The 20,223-nt window shown below is 39.2% G+C and overlaps 4 protein-coding genes across 5 annotated transcripts; 2 read left to right on the top strand and 2 right to left on the bottom strand.

Annotated features, from left to right (window-relative positions):
- Positions 1-24: 24 nt before the first annotated feature.
- On the top strand, positions 25-2,779 carry LOC115630579 (apoptosis inhibitor 5 homolog). The gene is made up of 7 exons (XM_030527196.1): positions 25-184; positions 366-527; positions 585-1,118; positions 1,176-1,376; positions 1,435-1,637; positions 1,698-1,884; positions 1,949-2,779. The coding sequence occupies exons 1-7, from the start codon at positions 116-118 to the stop codon at positions 2,198-2,200; spliced, it is 1,608 nt and encodes a 535-aa protein (XP_030383056.1). The 5' UTR covers positions 25-115; the 3' UTR covers positions 2,201-2,779.
- A 291-nt stretch (positions 2,780-3,070) lies between these two features.
- Positions 3,071-4,412, bottom strand: LOC115630580 (small glutamine-rich tetratricopeptide repeat-containing protein beta). Its single transcript, XM_030527198.1, has one exon. It carries the CDS (start codon positions 4,298-4,300, stop codon positions 3,251-3,253), a length of 1,050 nt encoding a protein of 349 aa, XP_030383058.1. The 5' UTR covers positions 4,301-4,412; the 3' UTR covers positions 3,071-3,250.
- Positions 4,413-4,609: 197 nt separating this feature from the next.
- LOC115630813 (MAGUK p55 subfamily member 6) lies at positions 4,610-14,334 on the top strand. Of its 2 annotated transcripts, XM_030527480.1 has the most exons (10): positions 4,610-5,038; positions 5,437-5,534; positions 10,703-10,855; positions 11,690-12,187; positions 12,556-12,654; positions 12,715-12,876; positions 12,946-13,156; positions 13,224-13,555; positions 13,629-13,703; positions 13,874-14,334. In XM_030527480.1, exons 1-10 carry the CDS (start codon positions 4,936-4,938, stop codon positions 14,048-14,050), a joined length of 1,908 nt encoding a protein of 635 aa, XP_030383340.1. In that variant the 5' UTR covers positions 4,610-4,935; the 3' UTR covers positions 14,051-14,334. The 2 variants fall into 2 exon arrangements, with proteins under 2 accessions (XP_030383340.1, XP_030383341.1); XM_030527481.1 differs by lacking the exon at positions 13,629-13,703.
- A 297-nt stretch (positions 14,335-14,631) lies between these two features.
- Positions 14,632-15,323, bottom strand: LOC115630814 (proteasome maturation protein). Its single transcript, XM_030527483.1, has 3 exons — positions 15,270-15,323; positions 14,952-15,217; positions 14,632-14,882 (listed from the first exon to the last, which is right to left on the bottom strand). Exons 1-3 carry the CDS (start codon positions 15,270-15,272, stop codon positions 14,747-14,749), a joined length of 405 nt encoding a protein of 134 aa, XP_030383343.1. The 5' UTR covers positions 15,273-15,323; the 3' UTR covers positions 14,632-14,746.
- Between the last annotated feature and the right edge of the window lie 4,900 nt (positions 15,324-20,223).

Genomic DNA, 20,223 nt, shown 5'->3' with positions numbered 1-20,223 from the left:
GAACGATTCAACCCAACTCTACTAGGCACACCATTTTGTTTGCTATCCCGTGTCGAGTGTATTGAAAATTTAAAATATCTGTAATCGTGCGGCGTTTTACGCGTTAATTAAGCAAATGGACAACATCGAGAGACTTTATAAATGTTACGAACTATTGTCTGAGGCGGGCGATAAAATAACCGAGGTAAGTAAATGCGGAAGCGGCAGCCATTAAACGGTACTTATATACATATGTACATACATACACATGTACCGACCAATGTGCCAGCACCGGTGCTAATTCTTATAAAATAAAAATACATACATACCATGTGCATGTTTGTATGTGTATATGCAAGTGAAATAATGTGTGACGATTATTACAGCATGTTGAGGAATACAAGGAAATATTACAAGCCGTAAAGGGTACATCAAAAGAGAAACGTTTGGCGTCACAATTTATTGGAAACTTTTTCAAGTACTTCCCAGATTTGGCAGATACAGCCATAGATGCTATATTCGATCTATGTGAAGACGATGATACACAGGTATGATTTAGCAGCGATATTTTTACAGTCTAGATTATAATATTTTTGCTACCTTAGATTCGAAGACAAGCAATTAAAGATCTGCCTAAGCTATGTCAGGGCAACGCTGACGCCACCGTGCGCGTGGGTGACACGCTGGCCCAGCTGTTAGTTCTTGACGATCCCGCTGAGCTGCAGCAGGTTAACAATTCACTGCAGGCTATCATTAAGTTGGACACAAAGAGCGCCGTAACAGGACTATTTCAGCAAATCACTACTGGAGATGAGCCCACAAGGGAGCGCTGTTTCAAATTTATTGCCACAAAGTTGCTGACTATGGGACCCACATTGATTACTAAAGAAATTGAAGATTTTATTGTTGATGAAATCAAGAAGGCATTGCAGGATGTTACTGCCGACGAATTTCATTTATGTATGACGATACTGGGAGCCACTAAGCTTGGAACCACCGTGACTGGGCACGCCGAACTCGTCAAACTAGCAACGGAGCAGGCTGAGCTGAACTCTGCTGAAGCGGACAGTGTAGTCATTGACGAGGAGACTGTAGAGCGTTTTATACAATGTGCGACAGCTGCTGCGCCTTATTTTTCGGTATGCTCTCTGCTGACATCAACTGATAAGCCCATAGCTTACCTTCTGTATTTCTAGAAAACTATAAAATCGACGCAGTTTGTCACCTATGTTTGCGATAAACTGTTGCCTACTAACGCCTGGCATATTATAGCATCATCAGTATCACAAGATCAAATTCAGTTGCGATTACTAAAAGTTTTTGCCGAAATGGTACCCAACATCGACAAGCTGGAAAATGCTAGTGAGCGCATCGATGCAGTTTACAATGTACTTTTGGTAAGTCAAGACCGTTGAAATATTAAATGAGAATAATCAATACAAGTTGCCATTTTAGGAGTATATGCCATTGCCAAAATTAAATGAAGAAGATTTGGGCGACTCTCCGCCCTCTTTCCAATTCTCGCATGCCGAATGCTTGCTCTACGCTCTGCATACACTAGGGAAAAAACATCCAAACAATTTGTCGTTCGTAGAAGATGCCGAGAAGCTAAAAGATTTTCGTTCCCGATTGCAATATCTAGCGCGCGGAACACAGGGGTAAATGCTTTATTATGCTGATTTTAAGTCGTTTTTAAAAGCTCCATTTCATATCCATAGGTACATCAAAAAGCTAGAGGAAGCTCTCAAGGGTAAAAAGGGAGAGGAACTTAAAACAGAGGAGAATCAATTAAAGCAGACAGCATTAAAGACTACATCAAATATCAATCAGTTGATACGCGATCTATTTCATTCACCACCAATATTTAAGCATGATATTGTACTCTCTTGGGTTGTGCCGAAGGACGTAAGTTTTCAGATGTTCATAATAACCCAAACGTTTAATGTTATGTAATCGGTTCTGCTTTTAGAAACTTGGTAAACGTCATGCGCCGATTTCATTTGGGGACAAGAACGCCGCTACCAATGGAAATAAGGATCAGGATGAGAAGAAGCAGCGCCCATCAAATGACCAGAAATTCTATTCCCCACCTTCCGGTAAATATTCCGCGAAAGTAAATCAAGGGTATGGTAATAATCGGACGCGGGCACGTTATTCTGGCGGCGGTGGAGGCGGCGGCGGAGGCGGCAACTTTAGAAATCGACGCTTTAATAGATACTAAATGTGACCATAACTCTTAAATATCCGCCAACGAACGGCTACTGTCTTGTCACATACACAGCAATGTTTGTTGTCCTAGTTCCTAAACAACAACAAAGTCATCAGAGATTATGAATAAAAGCAGAAACGTCTGTATCACAAAACTCTACGAAGGCTTTGAGCCACCACTTCAAGAATTTCAAAATTCGCCAGTTGGTGGGTGAGTATTATGTACATTTTTTGAAGTAATTTTTCCCCGTTTTTATTTAATTTCAGCTGCAAATATCTAAGTAAATAAAAATTTTGTACATTTCGTCATTACCCTTTTATACACAAACAAGTTCTTCGTATGTGAAACATGTTTGCAATTTTGCGCATACAATTCTAAAACAACTTCGGGTCAACACATTTATCATTGTCGTCACACTTGTCCATAAAATACGACGTGTATGTTGTTTTAGAATATGCAGGCGTTAAAATTTTATGATCGATATTATAGTAAACCAATTATACTTACATAGAATTTAATCTTAAATATTTGCAAATAACCATGGCAAACCAAACGTAAACTCAAATGAAGTAAAAGCATATGCTCCAGAAATCTAACAATTATTTCAATATATAGCAAACATGTACGCAAGCTTGTGAAACCTTATAACTCGCATAATTATTTTTTATTTTAAATATGCAATAATTGTACCACATTAACAAGCACCTGCGAAAAGAAAAAATACGAAGCTATTTTTGCAAGTTAATTACAATTACACAATACAGCTCCAGTTGAAACACTAAACATGTCTTTCATTTGGGAGTAATGTGAGAATTTAAAATAATATTTATACATATGTTTTTGAATACAAAAAAGGCAGCTTACAAATTAGAAGAGAATTAGTTTGGAAGTAGGTGTGTAAATATTTTTATTGACATTATTAAAAATATAATAGTATTCTTTTTAAACTTTAAACATACTATTTATAATGAAAGCGGCTTAAAACGAAACATGCTCCGGTTTCTATCAATCAAGCCAACAACTACAAGCACAATTGTGTGTGCCATATAGGTCTCTAATCACCTAGATGCTCGGGGGTGTTTGATTGCCGCCACCACTGCCTTGTCCAGCGGCGCCACCGCCCCCACCTTGATTGCCACCTCCTGGCTGTTGAGCGCCCACCAACTGTGTGGCAAAACTCTGGAAGAGCTGCAGCATGTCGTGTGGCATGGCTGGCGCCTGAGCAGGCATACCGCCAGCGCCACCACCACTAGTACCGCCCATATTGGCAAACAGCTGGCCAATTGTGTTCATGACCATCGGATTCTGCGTCATTGACTGCAACTGCTCCAAGTCGATTTCAGCGCTGCTGAACAAATTGCGAACCGTCGGGTTGGCAAGCATAGCGTTGAGGCCGTCGGTTAGATGCGACAACTGTGGCTGTTGGTTGCGGCCATTGCGTGCCACCTCCAGATTATTGCGGTAGTCCTGGTTATCCGGCTCAAGCTCAATGGCCTTAGCATAAGCCTGCTCGGCCTCGTTGTATTTTCCCAAATTTGAGTAGGCAACACCGAGGCGGCAATACGCCTTGCTATAGTTTGTGTTATACAGCAGGGCCGACTTGCAGTCGGTAACAGCACGTTCATTGTCGCCCAATCTTATATGAGCGGCGGCACGGTTGCAATAGAAAATAGGATTTTTTGGGTCGAATGTAATGGCTCGGTTGTATTGCAGCAATGCTTCATTATATTTGCCATCTTTCATGAGCCGATTTCCCTCGTTCTTCATCGACTCAGCCAATGTACTAAACTGTCCGTCCGGATTGCGTTCAATATACAACGATTGGAAGAGCTCGAACATGTCAATGTTCTTGGTATTTACAGCTGGGGCTGCGCCGGCGCCACTGCTGCCAGATGCAGTTGATCCATCTGCAGGCGTGGCTGCCGTAGACGACTGTGCTGTTGCGGTGATAGTTTCTTCTGGATCATCACCCACATTAAAAGCTGCTTGCAGACACTGTATTGCAACTTCCACACTTTCTACGGCATCCGGAGTCATGGTCTGGGCATCGATCTGCTTCTTTAAGTAATCGATAAAGGAGCGCACAAAGCTCTGCTGTACTGCGTCCGGCATCTTGAGTAATATTTCTCCGTTATTTTATTTAAATTCACTGCAAATTACAAATGCCACTACTTATGTGGCTCTCACACAATAAAATTGCCGTGCGTACGATTTCTTAGCTGCAGAGTTGCCGGATCTTTTAACTTGACAGCAATTCCTAAGGCAATGACAAGTAGATTTCATCACTTATCGATAGCATCGATGTGAGTGGCTATTGCTGTCCGGTCATCGTGTATCGGCGAAGCGGCTGTTAAGCTTTTCGGCTGCAACAGAATATTTTTCAGTTGCTCTCTTGCTCTGCTAGCGGTTGCTGTACCGTAAGGTTGTTGTGCGAGATATGTTAGCCAAAACTTGTTGTTTCTTGGCGTGTGGCAGACGAAATGTTTCGTAGTGTGTGTATATAAAAACAAAGAATGATTTCAGACAAAATCATCTCCATGTCTTCGAGCATGTGTTGAATCCTACGAGCCAATACAACCCAACTGCCAGAATAAAGAAGCCTGTTTTGTAGTAACCTCTGCTGACCCCCCTTCCCAACCTTCCCGCGTCTTCCTGTGTAACCATCCTTTTGGCCAAATTAGGTTGAGTCATTCAATACCCCCTTTCGTACTCGTCCCTTATTCTCATCTTATTGAAAAGGCGCCAATATGGTGCGATTCAGCTCGCGTCGTGCACGTCAGGACACAGTTGAACTGTTAGCCAGCAACAACAAAGTCAATGCCGGAGACGATGTGGAGGCATCCGATAATGGTAAGCGCCCAACTGCCAAACATTAAATTCATTTGTTTTACCCTAATGACTTTGGCCGCTGCAGAGGCCGCAAATATTTCACGCCTGTGTAATTACTGTTTAAATATACATATGGATGCTGAAGCCATTTAAAAATCAGGCCTGTTCCCATTTCCGAACACGTTCAAATTTGCTTAAATCGATTTGAATGTGTTTCCATTTTTCACAAAATCAGAGAATTCATCAAATTAAATCTATGCGAGTGAAAAGTCCATTATAGTACATTGAATTTCTGGTTCATAATGTCTTATATCCCTCATTCTGTGAAAAACTAGCAATCAGTTGAATTGGTTTTGAACGATTTCAGAAACGGGAACAGACCCTAATATGTTTTTGGCACTTTGATTTTTCTCTTACAGCCGCTTATCGCAACTCGGCCGATTTAACGGATACCGATGAAATATTTCTGAAAGGTCTGCTGCTCAGTAATCCATCGACGCCGCACAGGGAGCTGTTGGTACGTATTGGAATTGTGACCCACATACCGGAACAGCGTCTGCATTGGCGCCCCCTTTGAAAATTGCGCATACGAATACGATGTGGTTGTGTTGCTTTCGGTTTTTCAATTTTCTCGCACGCACCCAGACAAGCACCGCCTTTGTTTACTTTATTTGATGGCATTGCATGCTGATTATATCTTTCTGGAGAAGAAAATTTTTATTGTGTGTGGTTATGTATGTATGTATGTGTAGATGTGTGTGTGTGTGTGTGTGAGCGCTTTTCTTTATTACATCATTTGCCGCTCGATTACTTTCTAAATCATTTACATTTCTCTGAAGAGGAAGGGTCATGGCTGACAAGCTCTTTGATGGCCCTTGACATGTGTGAATCATTTGCCAAGTAAACACACATACCTACATACATATATCGCCTTTGTTCCTCTAATTGAGTGAGAACCACTTGATTCTGATTCTACTTTGTGCCTACAATACAGGACAAGTACCATTTAATTATGTTACGCTGCCCGCCTTTCGCAGTGTTCTCTAAACTGAACCTATTCTGTGAAAGTGTTCGACATTCTCGGCCCATTTCAAACCCTTCTTTATTATGCCATGAGAGAAATTTAGGAAAACTTATTGATTTTCTTATCTACGCCCAAAATTGTAATGAAAAATCTCCATGAAAGCCTTACAGTGAGCTTAATTGAACTATAAATATTTATATTTGTTTGTTTTGATTTCATAGCGTCGAACACGCGACTAGCCAAAACCAACAAAACACAAAATATATAAAGATATATACATACATGTATGTACATTCGTACATAACTATTAAAAATGCGACGTCGCGTGACGCAGATAATTAGAATTATACCTTCTGCGGGCTGTGTGTGGAAAATAGTGAAAGTAATTAAAGGTTGAAGTTGCGGTGCGGAGTTTGTGGTATAAGTATGTGCTGATAAGAAAATATTAAATGTCACCTCAACATCAGCGACAACGGCGACACCCGCCCATTTAGACAGGTTATATAAAAAGCCCAGTCAGCAGTCCCAACAACATATTCAACTTACTTGGAAACATGCAAAGAAGCTTTGTCCGAAAACCAAACCTGTTTGCATGTTTTTTAAAGGTAAATAAAAAAAAGCTAAATATCACACTAACACATACACATATCGACACACAAGAGTGCTTATGTTTCTGGCCAAGGCAAGAAATGCAGAAATGAAGTTGTTGGCCTACTAATGCAGCTACTAAAAACACAAAAAAGCTTGGAAAGCTTAAGAGAGTAGAGCTGTGATGAGCCGAGTACAATGATCCGCTGTTAAATAACATTTTGAAGCTCTGTTAAGCTGGTCTTACCACTGCACACTGTTTTAAAAAAAATTTTTTTTTTGTAGATTTTTGATTATTTTCCAAAAATGCATTGTACAGGTATGTCAAAAGTCGAAAAGATTTACATACATATGTACTTACATATAATTTATATGTACATACATATAAAAGTAGTTAACATAAATTAGAGGCATACTTATATTACGACTATTCCATAAAGTTCTCTGGCCAACCATTTTAGATTTATGTTTATTTTTCAAAAAGGCATGTCAAAGGTTTGTTTTGTATATGCTCAAGTATGAATACATTAATTATATATGTATGTATATAGATAGTTAACAAAAATGAGATGCATACAAATTTATATTGCGACTATTCCATAAAGTTCTCTGGCCAACCACTATAAATATGTAATTATACATTTTTAAATACAAAAACAAAAATTTAACCCACACTTATATGAGGGCTCCATAACAGAGTCGTTATGTTATTTGTTGAGCTTTCTTCCGAAAATTGATCAAAAACAGACCATTCGAACTAGTGTGCGGTGGACAGCAATGTACAGTTGTAACGTTATGACCAACTAAATTAATGTTTAACCCCTATTTGCCGTGCCTTGGTCTTCATACCAACACAAATTAAAAAAGCTAACTATACGCACTAACTTGTAAGCTCGCGCTCACTCTTGCTCTAGTACTCACACACACACACAAGCACTGACACACACAAATACATGCTCAGCGCTAAACTGGGTTTGGTTATGGCAGCTGCCTTCTCTCCGCTGAGCAAACGAGTGTGTGAGTCAATTGTCAGTTACTAGCGAGCAGTGCTAAGGTGAGGTTGCGTTTTCTCCGCTAAGCGGCTAAAACGGTGCCCGTGTTATTATCTTTTCCACAGCCTTTGTGTATGTGTGTGTGTATGTGTGTGCTCGCGCTTTGAGCGTGGCTTAAACGGTCCCAACGTATTGTCCGCTCACTCTCTCGATCGTTGACGCCGCTCTGTTGCTTTAACTTGTTACGCTTCCGAAGAAGAAGAAGCAGAACAAGCAGCTTGAATAAAATAAAGTGTTTGTGTTGACCAAATTCCATAAAGAATGTGTTAAAACGAATCATTTATACTACATACATACATATGTATGTATATAATTGTCAGTAAATTGAATAAATATTTTTGTTTTGTGCCCTGCCGCTACCTTGGTTACTCATTTAACAACAACAACAGCTACACAAAAGCTCCAACATTGCACCAGCAACAAACCCCATTCGAGCCAAGTTAACAAACTTCAATATTATTGATGACGTCGTGCAGACGTTCTCAGTGGCGTTGCCTGCCCCTCTCGCTTCAAAATCTTATTGTGTAACCATTTTTATGTGGACGGCAACGTCTTAAATTTTGTGTTGTTTTGGCATTTCCAAAACCGAGAACGACTGTGTTGCATGCTCACCAATACACGCACACCCACATATACTCACAGACGCACACACACACGCCTCACACTGACACAACACCTTTGGCTCGTTACGCTCTTCTTGGCTTTAACGTTGCGCTCGCGCGTTTGGGAGTGGCTCCAAAAAATATAATAAAAGTGAAGAAAAATAATTGAAAAATGTGTTTTTCCAATTTCAACAGTGGGCTGCAAAATCTAAAATAATGTATTACATTTCATTGTCTACAAAGAGCGTAAAAGAAATACTTGTATACGAACAAATATGAGTTTCCCTCTTAAAATTAAAATTAAAACATGTTTTTTAAGTTTGTAGGCTAAATTTTGAAATATGTGGCCATTTGTTGTTGTTGTTAGCCTTCGCACGCACACCCAACTAAATAAATAGCATTGTGCTATTACTGTTGTGTAATTAACAATTTAACTAATTAGTGGCCACCTGTGGAATGACAATTCCATTTCAATTGGCAGCGAAGAGAAAAGGCCATAGCTTACTCACTAGTACGAGGTGAAAGCCCTTTTGGGCCCAGGCTAAGACAAAACATTGAGAACGGGCCACGAGTATCAATAGCAGTTATCGACGAGTGTTTGCCAGACAATCGGGTATAGGGCTTCCTTTCACACTGAACAACTGAAATGCGATCTTATCTTTGTAAACAAACGACAACAAATATACATACAAGAAGAGAAAGCTTAAGTAGAACCGCACACCCCTTACGGCCATGGCAACACACCCATTCCAATACGGCGGCAGCAGAAGCTCCCAACGCCCCCACAATTCTTTGGCTAATGCTAATGCAATTTTCCACCACCACTTTTCCGCTTTTGTGTGCATTGCATTTGTCATCAACATCGTTGAGCTCTACACCTCAACAAAATTCGCGTATTCCTCCAAAAGTTCAGTTTAATATAAATTGTTCAAATTATCAATTCATTTAAGGAAAGAACAATTGATTATTAATGATTTCTTTTATAAAATTAGCGCAATCAAGACTACTCCAAGAAGTGGATTTTGTTGTTCCAAAACATTTGAGGGTTTAGTGAGGGGAAGCACCAATAATTAACGGTGTTTGTATAACAGGCCTGCCTTTTTAGATCTCTTGTAAAAATTAGACCAAAGTTTTGAAGTATTAGTATTAATTTTAAGTAGCTTATCGATGTATTGATACTCTCCAATTTACAAAATGGGCCATTAGCATTATTTTCTATTTAATGCGCCAAGTATATGATTAATTCTTTAAACAACAAATAGTTTGAATTATCGATTTATTTTAAAAAAATAGCAATTGATTATTCTAGCTTTTCTTTGAGAAAGTTATGGCAATCGGAACTAATCCAAGAAATGGACTTTTTTATTCCAAAACATATTAGGGTGTTATAGGAGGAAGTTTTTAGTATAAAATAAAATATTAAATGAATCATTAGCACTATTTTATATTATAAATTTAATCAAATATTTGGCATTAATACTTTGAACAAAAAATTCATTTCTGTACTTTTTAAGTAAGACTTCACTTACTTTTCCTTAAAAAATTAGCGGATAGATTTGCAATATATCTTCAATGCGTTTGCTTGAATATGTATTTATATTTGACTAATAATTTCTCATAAACCATTATGGACTGTTGTTTATTGATGGAAAAAATAGATCAGAATTAGCACTCCATTAAATCGATTCAACATTCCAGAGTGTACTCTGCTTTCTTAAGTTTTGAATGCAACATTTTTTGTGTAGTGTTGTTCTTGTTGTCGTTGCAAAAATAGAAAGAAATTTTTCCATCACATAAATATTGCATGAGTGTTTTCTGCAGCTCTGCCCCCCGCCCTCTCCCTCTCTCTTCGTCTCTCTTGCTGTCTCTGGAGAAGCTGCCGCCGCATTGTTGTGCGTCGCTGTCGTCTGCTGGGGCCATTTCACAATTTGTAAACGGAAACTGCGGCACAATAATAAATACAGACATTGGAAGGCGCCGTCAAAAAATGTACATAAATAAGTAGATAAATAAAATAAAACCCGCTCACGGCATTTGGCGGAAGACAAAATTAAATGCAATTAGGCAGAAAATTCACTTTCCGAGCAACCGACAGTTGCCCCAGATTTGTAGGACGACCCAGTTTTGACCTAACACTTGATAAATGGCGTTGGGCCGGTCCCCATGAAACATTACTTTTCGGTTCAAAAGGTTAAATAAGCGCTCTGCCAAAAAAAAGAACACAAGAAATAAAAACCAAATGCCAATTAACGGCACTCGGAGATGCGTCAATTAAGTGACCATAACTGGAGAGCGACTTGACCTAGGGCAGTGAGAAACGAGGGCTATCCAACGCCCCAGTGACTGTCGCAGATCTAATGTGTTCAACTTAATTTAATTATACTCGTCTTTATTTGGTTTCTCTGTTTCGTTTTTGCAGTTAAATCCAGTTGAGCCGCAGCCAGTGCCCGCATTTCTGCCCGCCCATCTGAACAATAAGCCCATCTGTGACGACATCATACGCAAATTCTCACCATCTCGACGGCTGGAGTCGCGCGAACTAGCCAAGATCTTGGCACAACCACATTTTCGGGTAAATATACTGCCCATGATCCGCAATGGGGGAATGACAAGATCTAAAAAGTAGTATAAAAGAAAATTTGCATATGCAATTTAATGTTCTATTTCATGTTCAAATCAAATATAGAGGAGGTAAATTTACTGATTTAAATATGAATACTATTCAAAACAAAGTGTACATCTTTGTGATTAAAGTGTGTCCAACATTAAGGACCATATTTAAGTTTAATATTCGCCCACTTCAAATAACAAATAGTTCAATTTACTATATTCCATAGTAAATTTAAATATTTTTCTCAACTTTAATTTGAAGTTTTTTTGTAGGCGATTTAAATCTACCAGAAATATATTAAATTATAATATTTTTAATAGTTAAATCGAATTTTTTTTAAATATAAAAAAGAGACAAACATAGACTTTTCTTCACTTCTAATATTCATATTGATCTAAACTATATAAAAGGCATAAAAATGTCAAGATAGGTATTACTTTCTGCTAAAAATAGTTCTATACAAAATATATATATAAATATATATAAAATGTACAGTATGGAAATGTAATAAATTGAAGATTTAAATAAAAAATACAGTAAAGTAGACAAAAAAGTGGGAAAAATATCTAATAATTATAAAAAATAAACCTTTGGTGTAAATTAAACCCACGTCCACATCATCACTTGTGATTTAATATCGTCACACTTTAAATTTAATATTTATTTAATTAACATTTATTTATTTAATAAAAGAAATCGATGTTAAAAATATTTAAATTTACGTAGGTTCTTTTTTATAAATGCAATGGCAACCTCTACCCAACTAATCCATTTCTGGAATCTGTTTCGCTGCAGGCTCTGATACGCGCCCACGATGAGATAGGCCATCTGTACGAGCAACGTCTGAAAGCTGCCGGTGGTTCCATTACCAAACTCGAGGCTACAAGTCGACGCAAACAGGGCTGCTATTTGTTCACCGACGATATTTTGAACAGCAAGATGCCAGTGGAGGCGATCAAGATGGTGGGTCTGCGTCGCGATCCCAAACAGCCCCTGGGTCTGACCGTTGAGGTCGACGAGTATAAGCAGCTGGTGGTTGCACGCATTCTGGCGGGCGGTGTCATCGACAAACAGAGCATGCTGCATGTGGGCGACGTTATATTGGAGGTCAATGGCACTCGTGTCCATACACCCGAGGAGCTCCAAGTGGAGGTGTCGCGCGCCAAAGAGAATCTAACGCTCAAGATCGGACCGAACAATGAGGATGAGATCAGAAGCGGTCGCTATACGGTCAGTGGGGGTCAGGTAAAACAGAACGGCATTGCAAGCCTTGAGACGGGCAAGAAACTAACGGTAAGTTGAATGTTTTATTGCAGTTAGCCCCCTCCCTTACCTCAAGGTCCGGTTCCAACAGTTGGGAAATTTCCTTGAAATTGAATCCAGTGTTTGAACGGATCGGAAGGCATTGTGTCCATTGAGCATTGGACAACAATGGGGGGCTAGAAGATTTGCTACTTTTTTGCATGCATTTTGTTTAGCCCTATTTTGAAAGTAGAATGCGTATTAATTTTTATTGTAAGACCAAAGTAGTTCCAAAAGTTCCTATCAAAATTCCAAGCCAGTTGTTGCAACTAAGTAAGTAAATCGTAGCACACCAATACACTTCCACCGAACCTTACACTTGCATCTAATAATCCCGATTCGGATATATGTATATTTAGTGCTATATGCGCGCCCTGTTCACATACAATCCTTCGGAGGATACACTACTGCCCTGCAAGGATATTGGATTGGCCTTCAAGTCGGGCGATATTTTGCAGGTGAGTCAAGTAACGCCAGTTGCTGAATTACAGATTCTCACCCTATTCCGATCCAATTAGATCATCAATGTTAAGGATCCAAATTGGTGGCAGGCGAAGAACATTACCGCAGAGTCGGAGAAAATCGGATTGATACCCTCGCAAGAGCTAGAGGAGCGTCGCAAGGCATTCGTAGCGCCCGAGGCCGACTACGTGCATAAAATAGGCATTTGTGGCACGCGGGTAAGTTAATTGGCACGCGTCAGTTCTCAGATTTTATCACGGAAAATATATGTATATAACTATTAACAGATTTCAAAGCGTAAGCGGAAAACGATGTACCGATCCGTGGCTAACTGCGAGTTCGACAAGGCCGATCTGCTTCTGTACGAGGAGGTCACGCGAATGCCGCCTTTTCGCAGGAAAACACTCGTGCTCATTGGTGTCTCCGGTGTGGGTCGACGCACGCTCAAGAATCGCTTGATTAACAGCGATGTGGACAAGTTCGGCGCCATTATTCCACGTGAGTGAATAAATACATACAAGTATATGCGGAAGTTATCTTAGATTCCATGGGTATTTCTTTATAGATACATCCCGACCCAAGCGCGCCTTGGAGGAGAACGGCATCAGCTATTGGTTCTTGGAACGGGAGGAGATGGAGGAGCAGATCAAACAGAATCAGTTTCTCGAGTATGGTGAGCACAACGGCAACCTGTATGGCACGCATTTGCAGTCCATCAAGGATGTCATCAACAGTGGGCGCATGTGCATTCTAGACTGTGCACCGAACGCTCTGAAAATTCTGCACAATAGCCAGGATCTGATGCCATTTGTCATATTTATTGCCGCGCCAGGCATGGAACAGCTCAAAACCATTTATGCCGATCGTCGCGCGACAGGCTCAAATAGAAATCTATCTGTATGTAAAGCCTAAGCTTAGCGTAGTTTGTCTCCCGTATTTAAATGTGAACCCCCCTTATACCTTATTGCAGTTCGATCGGCAAAGTTCCATACGCTTCAGTTCAAGACGCGCTCGCACGCTCGAGTCGTTAGCATCGCTATATGAGGTAATACCCGCTGCTCCTTCCAATTGTGACCCTCTTCTCTAATACTATACATACATATTTATCACGCATCGTATCGTACGCATTAGGCCAGCATCGTGGCTCTCTTAGATATATGCTTGAATACAGAAGTATTGCTTAACACATATTCCATTTATGATTATCATCTGCAGGATGACGATCTCATTTCTACAGTGGAGGAGAGCAGCTTTGTGCAGCGCAAGTATGAGAAATATTTCGACATGGTCATTGTCAACGAGGACTTTGATGAGACGTTCCGTCAGGTGGTCGAGACTTTGGACCAAATGAGTCATGAGGAGCAATGGGTGCCAGTCAATTGGATATACTAGGCTGAACTGGCAATCGTCTACAAAACTGTCTACAAACATCGCACTAACCTGAAATATAAATCTCGCTTCCCACACTTATGCAAAATCATATTTATATGTCGTCGAATATCGTAGACCGCTTAGGCCTACCTCTAAACGTAATCATTACAAAGTACTATAATAATTCAATTTGTTAAATGATCGATGCCCTCCGCTTTTTTTAATTGTTTCGTTAAGTTTAGACCTAATTTTGTATACCTATTTTATGATATAAATTGAAACGAATTCGTCCATTTGCAAGCTAATTAATTTTAATGCTTTTATCTTTAGTTATTTTTGTATTTTTAACCAACTCCCGCATTGCTTTTCTTTCCCCTGTTGAAAATACCCTAGTTATCAATTTTTTTTGATACGCGTATCAATCTTATACTAACGAATCGAACGAGTACAATTGCCCGTCTTTAAACCCAAGCTCTGCCAATATTCCGTTAGCCTTATAGTTTAAATAAAACTATCTTATGTATAAGAGAAAACTATGTCGATGTCTGCTGCTGCTGATGAATAAATATATGCGCATTTGGCTCAAATGAAAAGCACCTCGAATTTTATTGTTGGCATTTTTGAAATAACCAACTTGTAGCGTTTACGTAGAAATTTATTCGTTTCCAAAGTTATGTGTATGTGCATGGAAATACCAAGATTTTCCGCAATGTTTCCTTAATTGTAAATGCCCAGAGATTTCTCCATTACGGCATGAGGTTGACGCATCTGCTCACTGTATTCGGGCACGTTCAGGAAGTCCTCAAACGAGATGGTATCACAGCGACCAGTCAGCACGTCATCCATAAGGTTGCTGCAAATGAATAAAATGTAAATTAAAGTTCGCTGGCAACTGACAGACGACGTCATTGACGCTGCTCACCTGGACGGTAGGAATGGCAGACGACCGACTTTACTGGCCGCAAATCGTTCCATGCCCATTTTCAATGGTACACCCATACCCTCGCGTTTGCGCAACATTTGCATTTGCAGGTCGTATTGATGATCATAGTAATGCAGCTCAGAATCGCGCAAATCATGAACGCGTGCCAACTGGCTCAAGCAATTCGCCTCTGTCGGCATGGACAATTTTCCAGCGGCATTCAACACGGTTACCTCGGCTGGCTTCACCTTTATTGATTGCTGCTCCTATGGCCAGGACATTAGTAATGTTCTCATCACAAAGCACTTTAATACATACCATTTTGTTTATTTTTATGAAATATTTAAGCGGTCGATGAGACTGTAAAATAAATTGAACGATTTGTTTTGTGGATGACAAACAAAAATGCTACTTGAAGTTGGCTGCGCTTCGATAATTTGATAATTCATAGCAACCAGAGTTGCTTCTAGTACACGCGTGTTGTAGCAATCAGCCTGCGCCTTTTAACAAGAGGCGGGTTTTTAAATTGTACATCGTAAGTATATCAGATTGTTATCACAATTAAGAAGATTGGAAATGCAATAAAGAATGCGTAATTAAGACAGGAATATATTTGATCAAATTCGTAAAATATAGGGATTTTCACTATACATACACATGTGCATGCATTTTACACGACATCAAAACAATTAAATTTGTCCTATTAGCGCAGTTAGCACATACATATGTCAAATGACCAACTTGAGACAAAACAACAAATTGTTGTGATTAATTACACCCTCGCAGCTCGGGAATCTCGTGCTCACACACACGTACACACACTCACACACAAGCCCGTGGCGCGCTCTAATCAATTCAATAAATAAATCAAACACAACGACGCAAAATTGTGTGAGTGTTGTTTCAATTTTTTGTTGTTTTGTGAAATCGCCCACACCTTTTAGCGGCTTTTATGATCTTCTGCTCCACAGAGCAAAGCTTTTTGTGATCACTTCAAGTGAGGACGACGTCGAATGCCAGAAGAAGCGACAGAGTTTAATTAGTGCATGCTCACTAATAAAACTTGTTGCTAAATTTTTAGAAACAAAAAACAAATGTGTGTTAATCAAACTCCCGCACTGGTCGCCACAACACGAAACAGCCAAAGCACTAAAGTAGCTATCACTGTCTCCGGGGGAACTACTAATCTGAACTTGAAACAAAATAATAAATTAAAAAATAAACAAAAAAAACAGAACATTGTCGATGCGCGGATGACAACAATCTCAGCGTAAAAGAAAAGTTGTAGATAAGGGAGATCTATTGGAATTGTTAAATTACCTGCTTTTCGGAAATGTTGATGTTAAAGAAATTGGTAAATCGGGATAAATGATGAAAATATTCTCAACATAAAAGTGGTAGTTATGAGGAAGATATATTGAAATTGTTAAATTAACTGCTTTTCGGAAATTGGTTAGTCAGGTTAAATGTTGACAACAATCTCGGCATAAGTTAATAATTGCAGATAAGAAGGAGATCTATTGAAATTGTTAACTGATTAACGGAAAGGTTAATATTGAAGAAATTGGTAACTAAGTTTAAATGTTGACAACAATCTCAGCATAAATGGAAAGTTGTAGATAAGAGAGAGATCTAAATGAAAAGTTGTAGATAAGAGGGAAAGGTTAATGTTGAAAAAATTGGTTAAAATGTTGGCGACAATCTCACCATATATGAAAAGTTGTAGATAAGAGAGTGATCTATTGGAAATATTAAGTTAACTGCTCCTCGGAAAGCTTAATGTTAAAGAAATATGTTAGTCAGGTTAAATGTAGACAACAATCTCTACATAATTAAATTATTGAAATTGTTTAGTAAGCTTTTCTTTGGGAAGTTTAATGTTAAAGAAATTAGTAACTCTTGGTTAACTCTGGTTAAATGTTGACACAGTCAGTAACAATGACTAGTTGAGTTTTCAAGTGCCAAGAACACACGAGTATGTACAGACATACATACATAAGAAGAAAAGAACAAATTGTACAAAAGTCGAGAGGTTTTCAACAATAATTTACTGCACAGCAGATTAGCAAAATCGGAAATGTCGAAGCCGAAATATACAACCTGTCTAGATTTGATATAATTCGAGCCGAACGCTTGTTGCTGCGAATCAGTTACGCTGGCTACGACGGCTCTCTGTGTACTTGGATGCATGTAACCCAAATATTTTGACTTTTATGTAAAATGCAAAAAGACAAAAGAGCAGAAGAAACCAAATACCGATAAGGGAAGTGAGCTGCGTTTTCACACCTACATGCTAAAAAAATAACACCAAGAGAATAATACACGGAGACAGACAGCGATTGCATTGCGGGTTAGGGTGATGGTGAGGGAACGCGGATATGTGTGCGCTGGTTCGGGCGAGGGTGTGGGACCGGGTGCGCAGGCGTGTTTGCATTTGTTTGATGCGGCAAATGCACATGCCGATTTTTAGGCGGAATTTTCGGGTAACTGCTGGTCAACTCTTTTCGATTGCTGCTGTTTCCTTGCTGTTTCTGCCCTTCGATCGCTGACTCGGACTCTGTTTGACTTTTGCCGACGGACCAGCCACTGCATTACACACCATTTACAGGGAATTCACAGCTTATGGCGCAGTTTTGGAGCGATGTACGCCATTTTGCGCTGACATTCGAGCTCACATTCTCAAAAGTGGATAAAAAGCGAGTAACCCATCAGATGAGATTGATTTACGAGCCTCTTTCTGTGAATAGAATGCATTGCAGTTGGCCGGCCGCCATAAAACTTACGAATGATCTTTTTAAGATCGGTCACGGAACGGAAAAACTTTTATGACATGGCGGCTGCTGCAGCCAGTCCCTGGCCCTGCCCCTGCCCCTGCCCCTGCATACCCGATACCCGATGCCCTATGCCCCTAACCGGATTCCCGATGCCAATGCCGATTGTCTTAATTGGCATCCAAGAGTAACAGAAGAGCACGACCCCTAGCAGACACTTTCCGGCATTATGCCCAATCATCGTGGTCCGCTGGTCGCTAGTCGCTGGTCGCTGGATCGCCTGCTTACAGCTGCCATTGTCAGCGTCGTTGAGGCGCGGCATGTCTCATAAAAGTTTATGACACCCCGAAAAGTAACGAACGTTCGAACTTAGTGGATTTCTGTTCAAGTCCCACTCCACTCCCCAAGTCCCTCATCATGCTGAGTCGGTATGTCTCTATTAGTGAGTCAAGACAATGACCACGACTGCCAGCAGCATCCAGAGCCGATTCTCTTGCCATTGCAAACGATTATAAAATCTTACGTTATATACAACAACTACCTTCTTATAAATAAGAGATATCTACATACATATAACTTGTACATATGTATATGTATATGTAATTTTATGCATTTATTACTGTGAAAAATTTTAATTCTTTTCGTTATACTTTTATTTGACTTTTTACATTTTGGATTGATGCGCTCGATTTGGTCGCCCCTTTTCCACACATAGTTGACTCTTTTGATTGTCGGCAAGAAAGTGGCATTGGCTCGAGATTCGTTTCGAATACTATGTATTAATTGGCGGCAATGGCCATAATCGGAAATAGGAAAGTAGGAATCGTAAATCAATCTGCAGTGGAGAGAGAATGTTACATTTGTTTGTCGTCGCGAGCATAAAGGATGACGTTTGTTCCACAGGAAAATAATTTACAACGGACACCAGAATAAATACGCAAATATAAATATTATTAAAAGGAAAATACATTTCAAATAAATCATCACAAGAATAGACATTTTAGACACTTGTTTTAATGCCTTCATACATAGTAATTTTTATGCATATAATAATATAATGGCATTTATAGGGTATTTTCATCCAAAGTTATCTAAGAATTGTTCGTAAGTTTCTCCCTAATCGAGAGTTTCCATTTCAACCAAAGACAAATTATGCCTTCCTCTTCGATATAGCGAGGGACTAGAGGTCGTGGTGCCGCCCACACTTTCTCAATGGCACATAGACATTTTGATTTCTTTTTGAGGCTTAGAGGAACTTTGATAAGTGCTTTGTTTAAGAGGTGAGGCGAGGGCTGTGTTTATATAGTCTAATATATGATTAAAACTCTAGCGCTTCTAAAGTCGCCGCTGTTGTCAGGTCCAGAATTAGGTTTATATTTGAACAGGAACACGTATTCGTATGCAACATTATTTTGAAGTTCCCAGCAATCGGTTAGAGACTTTTATAGATTTACATTTTTAAACAAACAAATAGCTTAACATTTATATTTTTATTATATATTTATAGTAGCGTTTCTGGCTTGCGTTGCTGCGCCACTGATTTGTAGTGCTTTTTAATCTTTCCGACGTCACATCTTCCCCAATACGTCCTTCGCTTTTTATGGCTTCGATTACGTCCTTGATTGAGTACCCAATGTTGTCCACCTTTTGGGTCTGTATAAAGGATGTCAGTCGCCTCCTGTTGGTGTTTCTTGGATCAGATGTAGCCCTTTCCTGCATTTGCCGAAGCCGCGACTCAGGTTTTCTTTCGATTCTCGATTCACAAAGATCTTGCAAACATTATTCGCGTTCATCGGCATTTTCAGCTGCATTTTTTAAAATTCGATTTCATAATTTTATTTATTTACGAATGAAACAGAGTAAAAAGTGACTGTTAAACAAATGAAAATGCGCAGAAATAAGACAGAAAACTATGGTTGATTGCGTTGACGAATCGCCACGAAACTTCACAGTTTTACCCATTTGACAATTTTGAATATTTCCACAAAATTTGATCAACATCGGTTGAGCGGCTTCGGAGTCTATACGAAACATATATATATACATATACATACATACATACTTCCATTTTTATCTATGTATATAGATAGACAGATAGCTAGATAGATAGATAGATAGAGAGATAGATAGATAGATAGATAGATAGACAGATAGACAGATAGCTAGATAGATAGATAGATAGATAGATAGATAGATAGATAGATAGATAGATAGATAGATAGATAGATAGATAGATAGATAGATAGATAGATAGATAGATAGATAGATAGATAGATAGAGAGATAGATAGATAGATAGATAGACAGATAGACAGATAGCTAGATAGATAGATAGATAGATAGATAGATAGATAGATAGATAGATAGATAGATAGATAGATAGATAGATAGATAGATAGATAGATAGATAGATAGATAGATAGATAGATAGATAGATAGATAGATAGATAGATAGATAGATATAGATATAAGAATATAAGATTAGGAAATTTGCAATTTGGT

Source organism: Scaptodrosophila lebanonensis, unplaced genomic scaffold, assembly GCF_003285725.1.
Source record: "Scaptodrosophila lebanonensis strain 11010-0011.00,11010-0021.00 unplaced genomic scaffold, SlebRS2 tig00001410-arrow-pilon, whole genome shotgun sequence".
NCBI lineage: Eukaryota > Metazoa > Arthropoda > Insecta > Diptera > Drosophilidae > Scaptodrosophila > Scaptodrosophila lebanonensis.
This window is presented reverse-complemented; position numbering and strand designations above follow the sequence as displayed.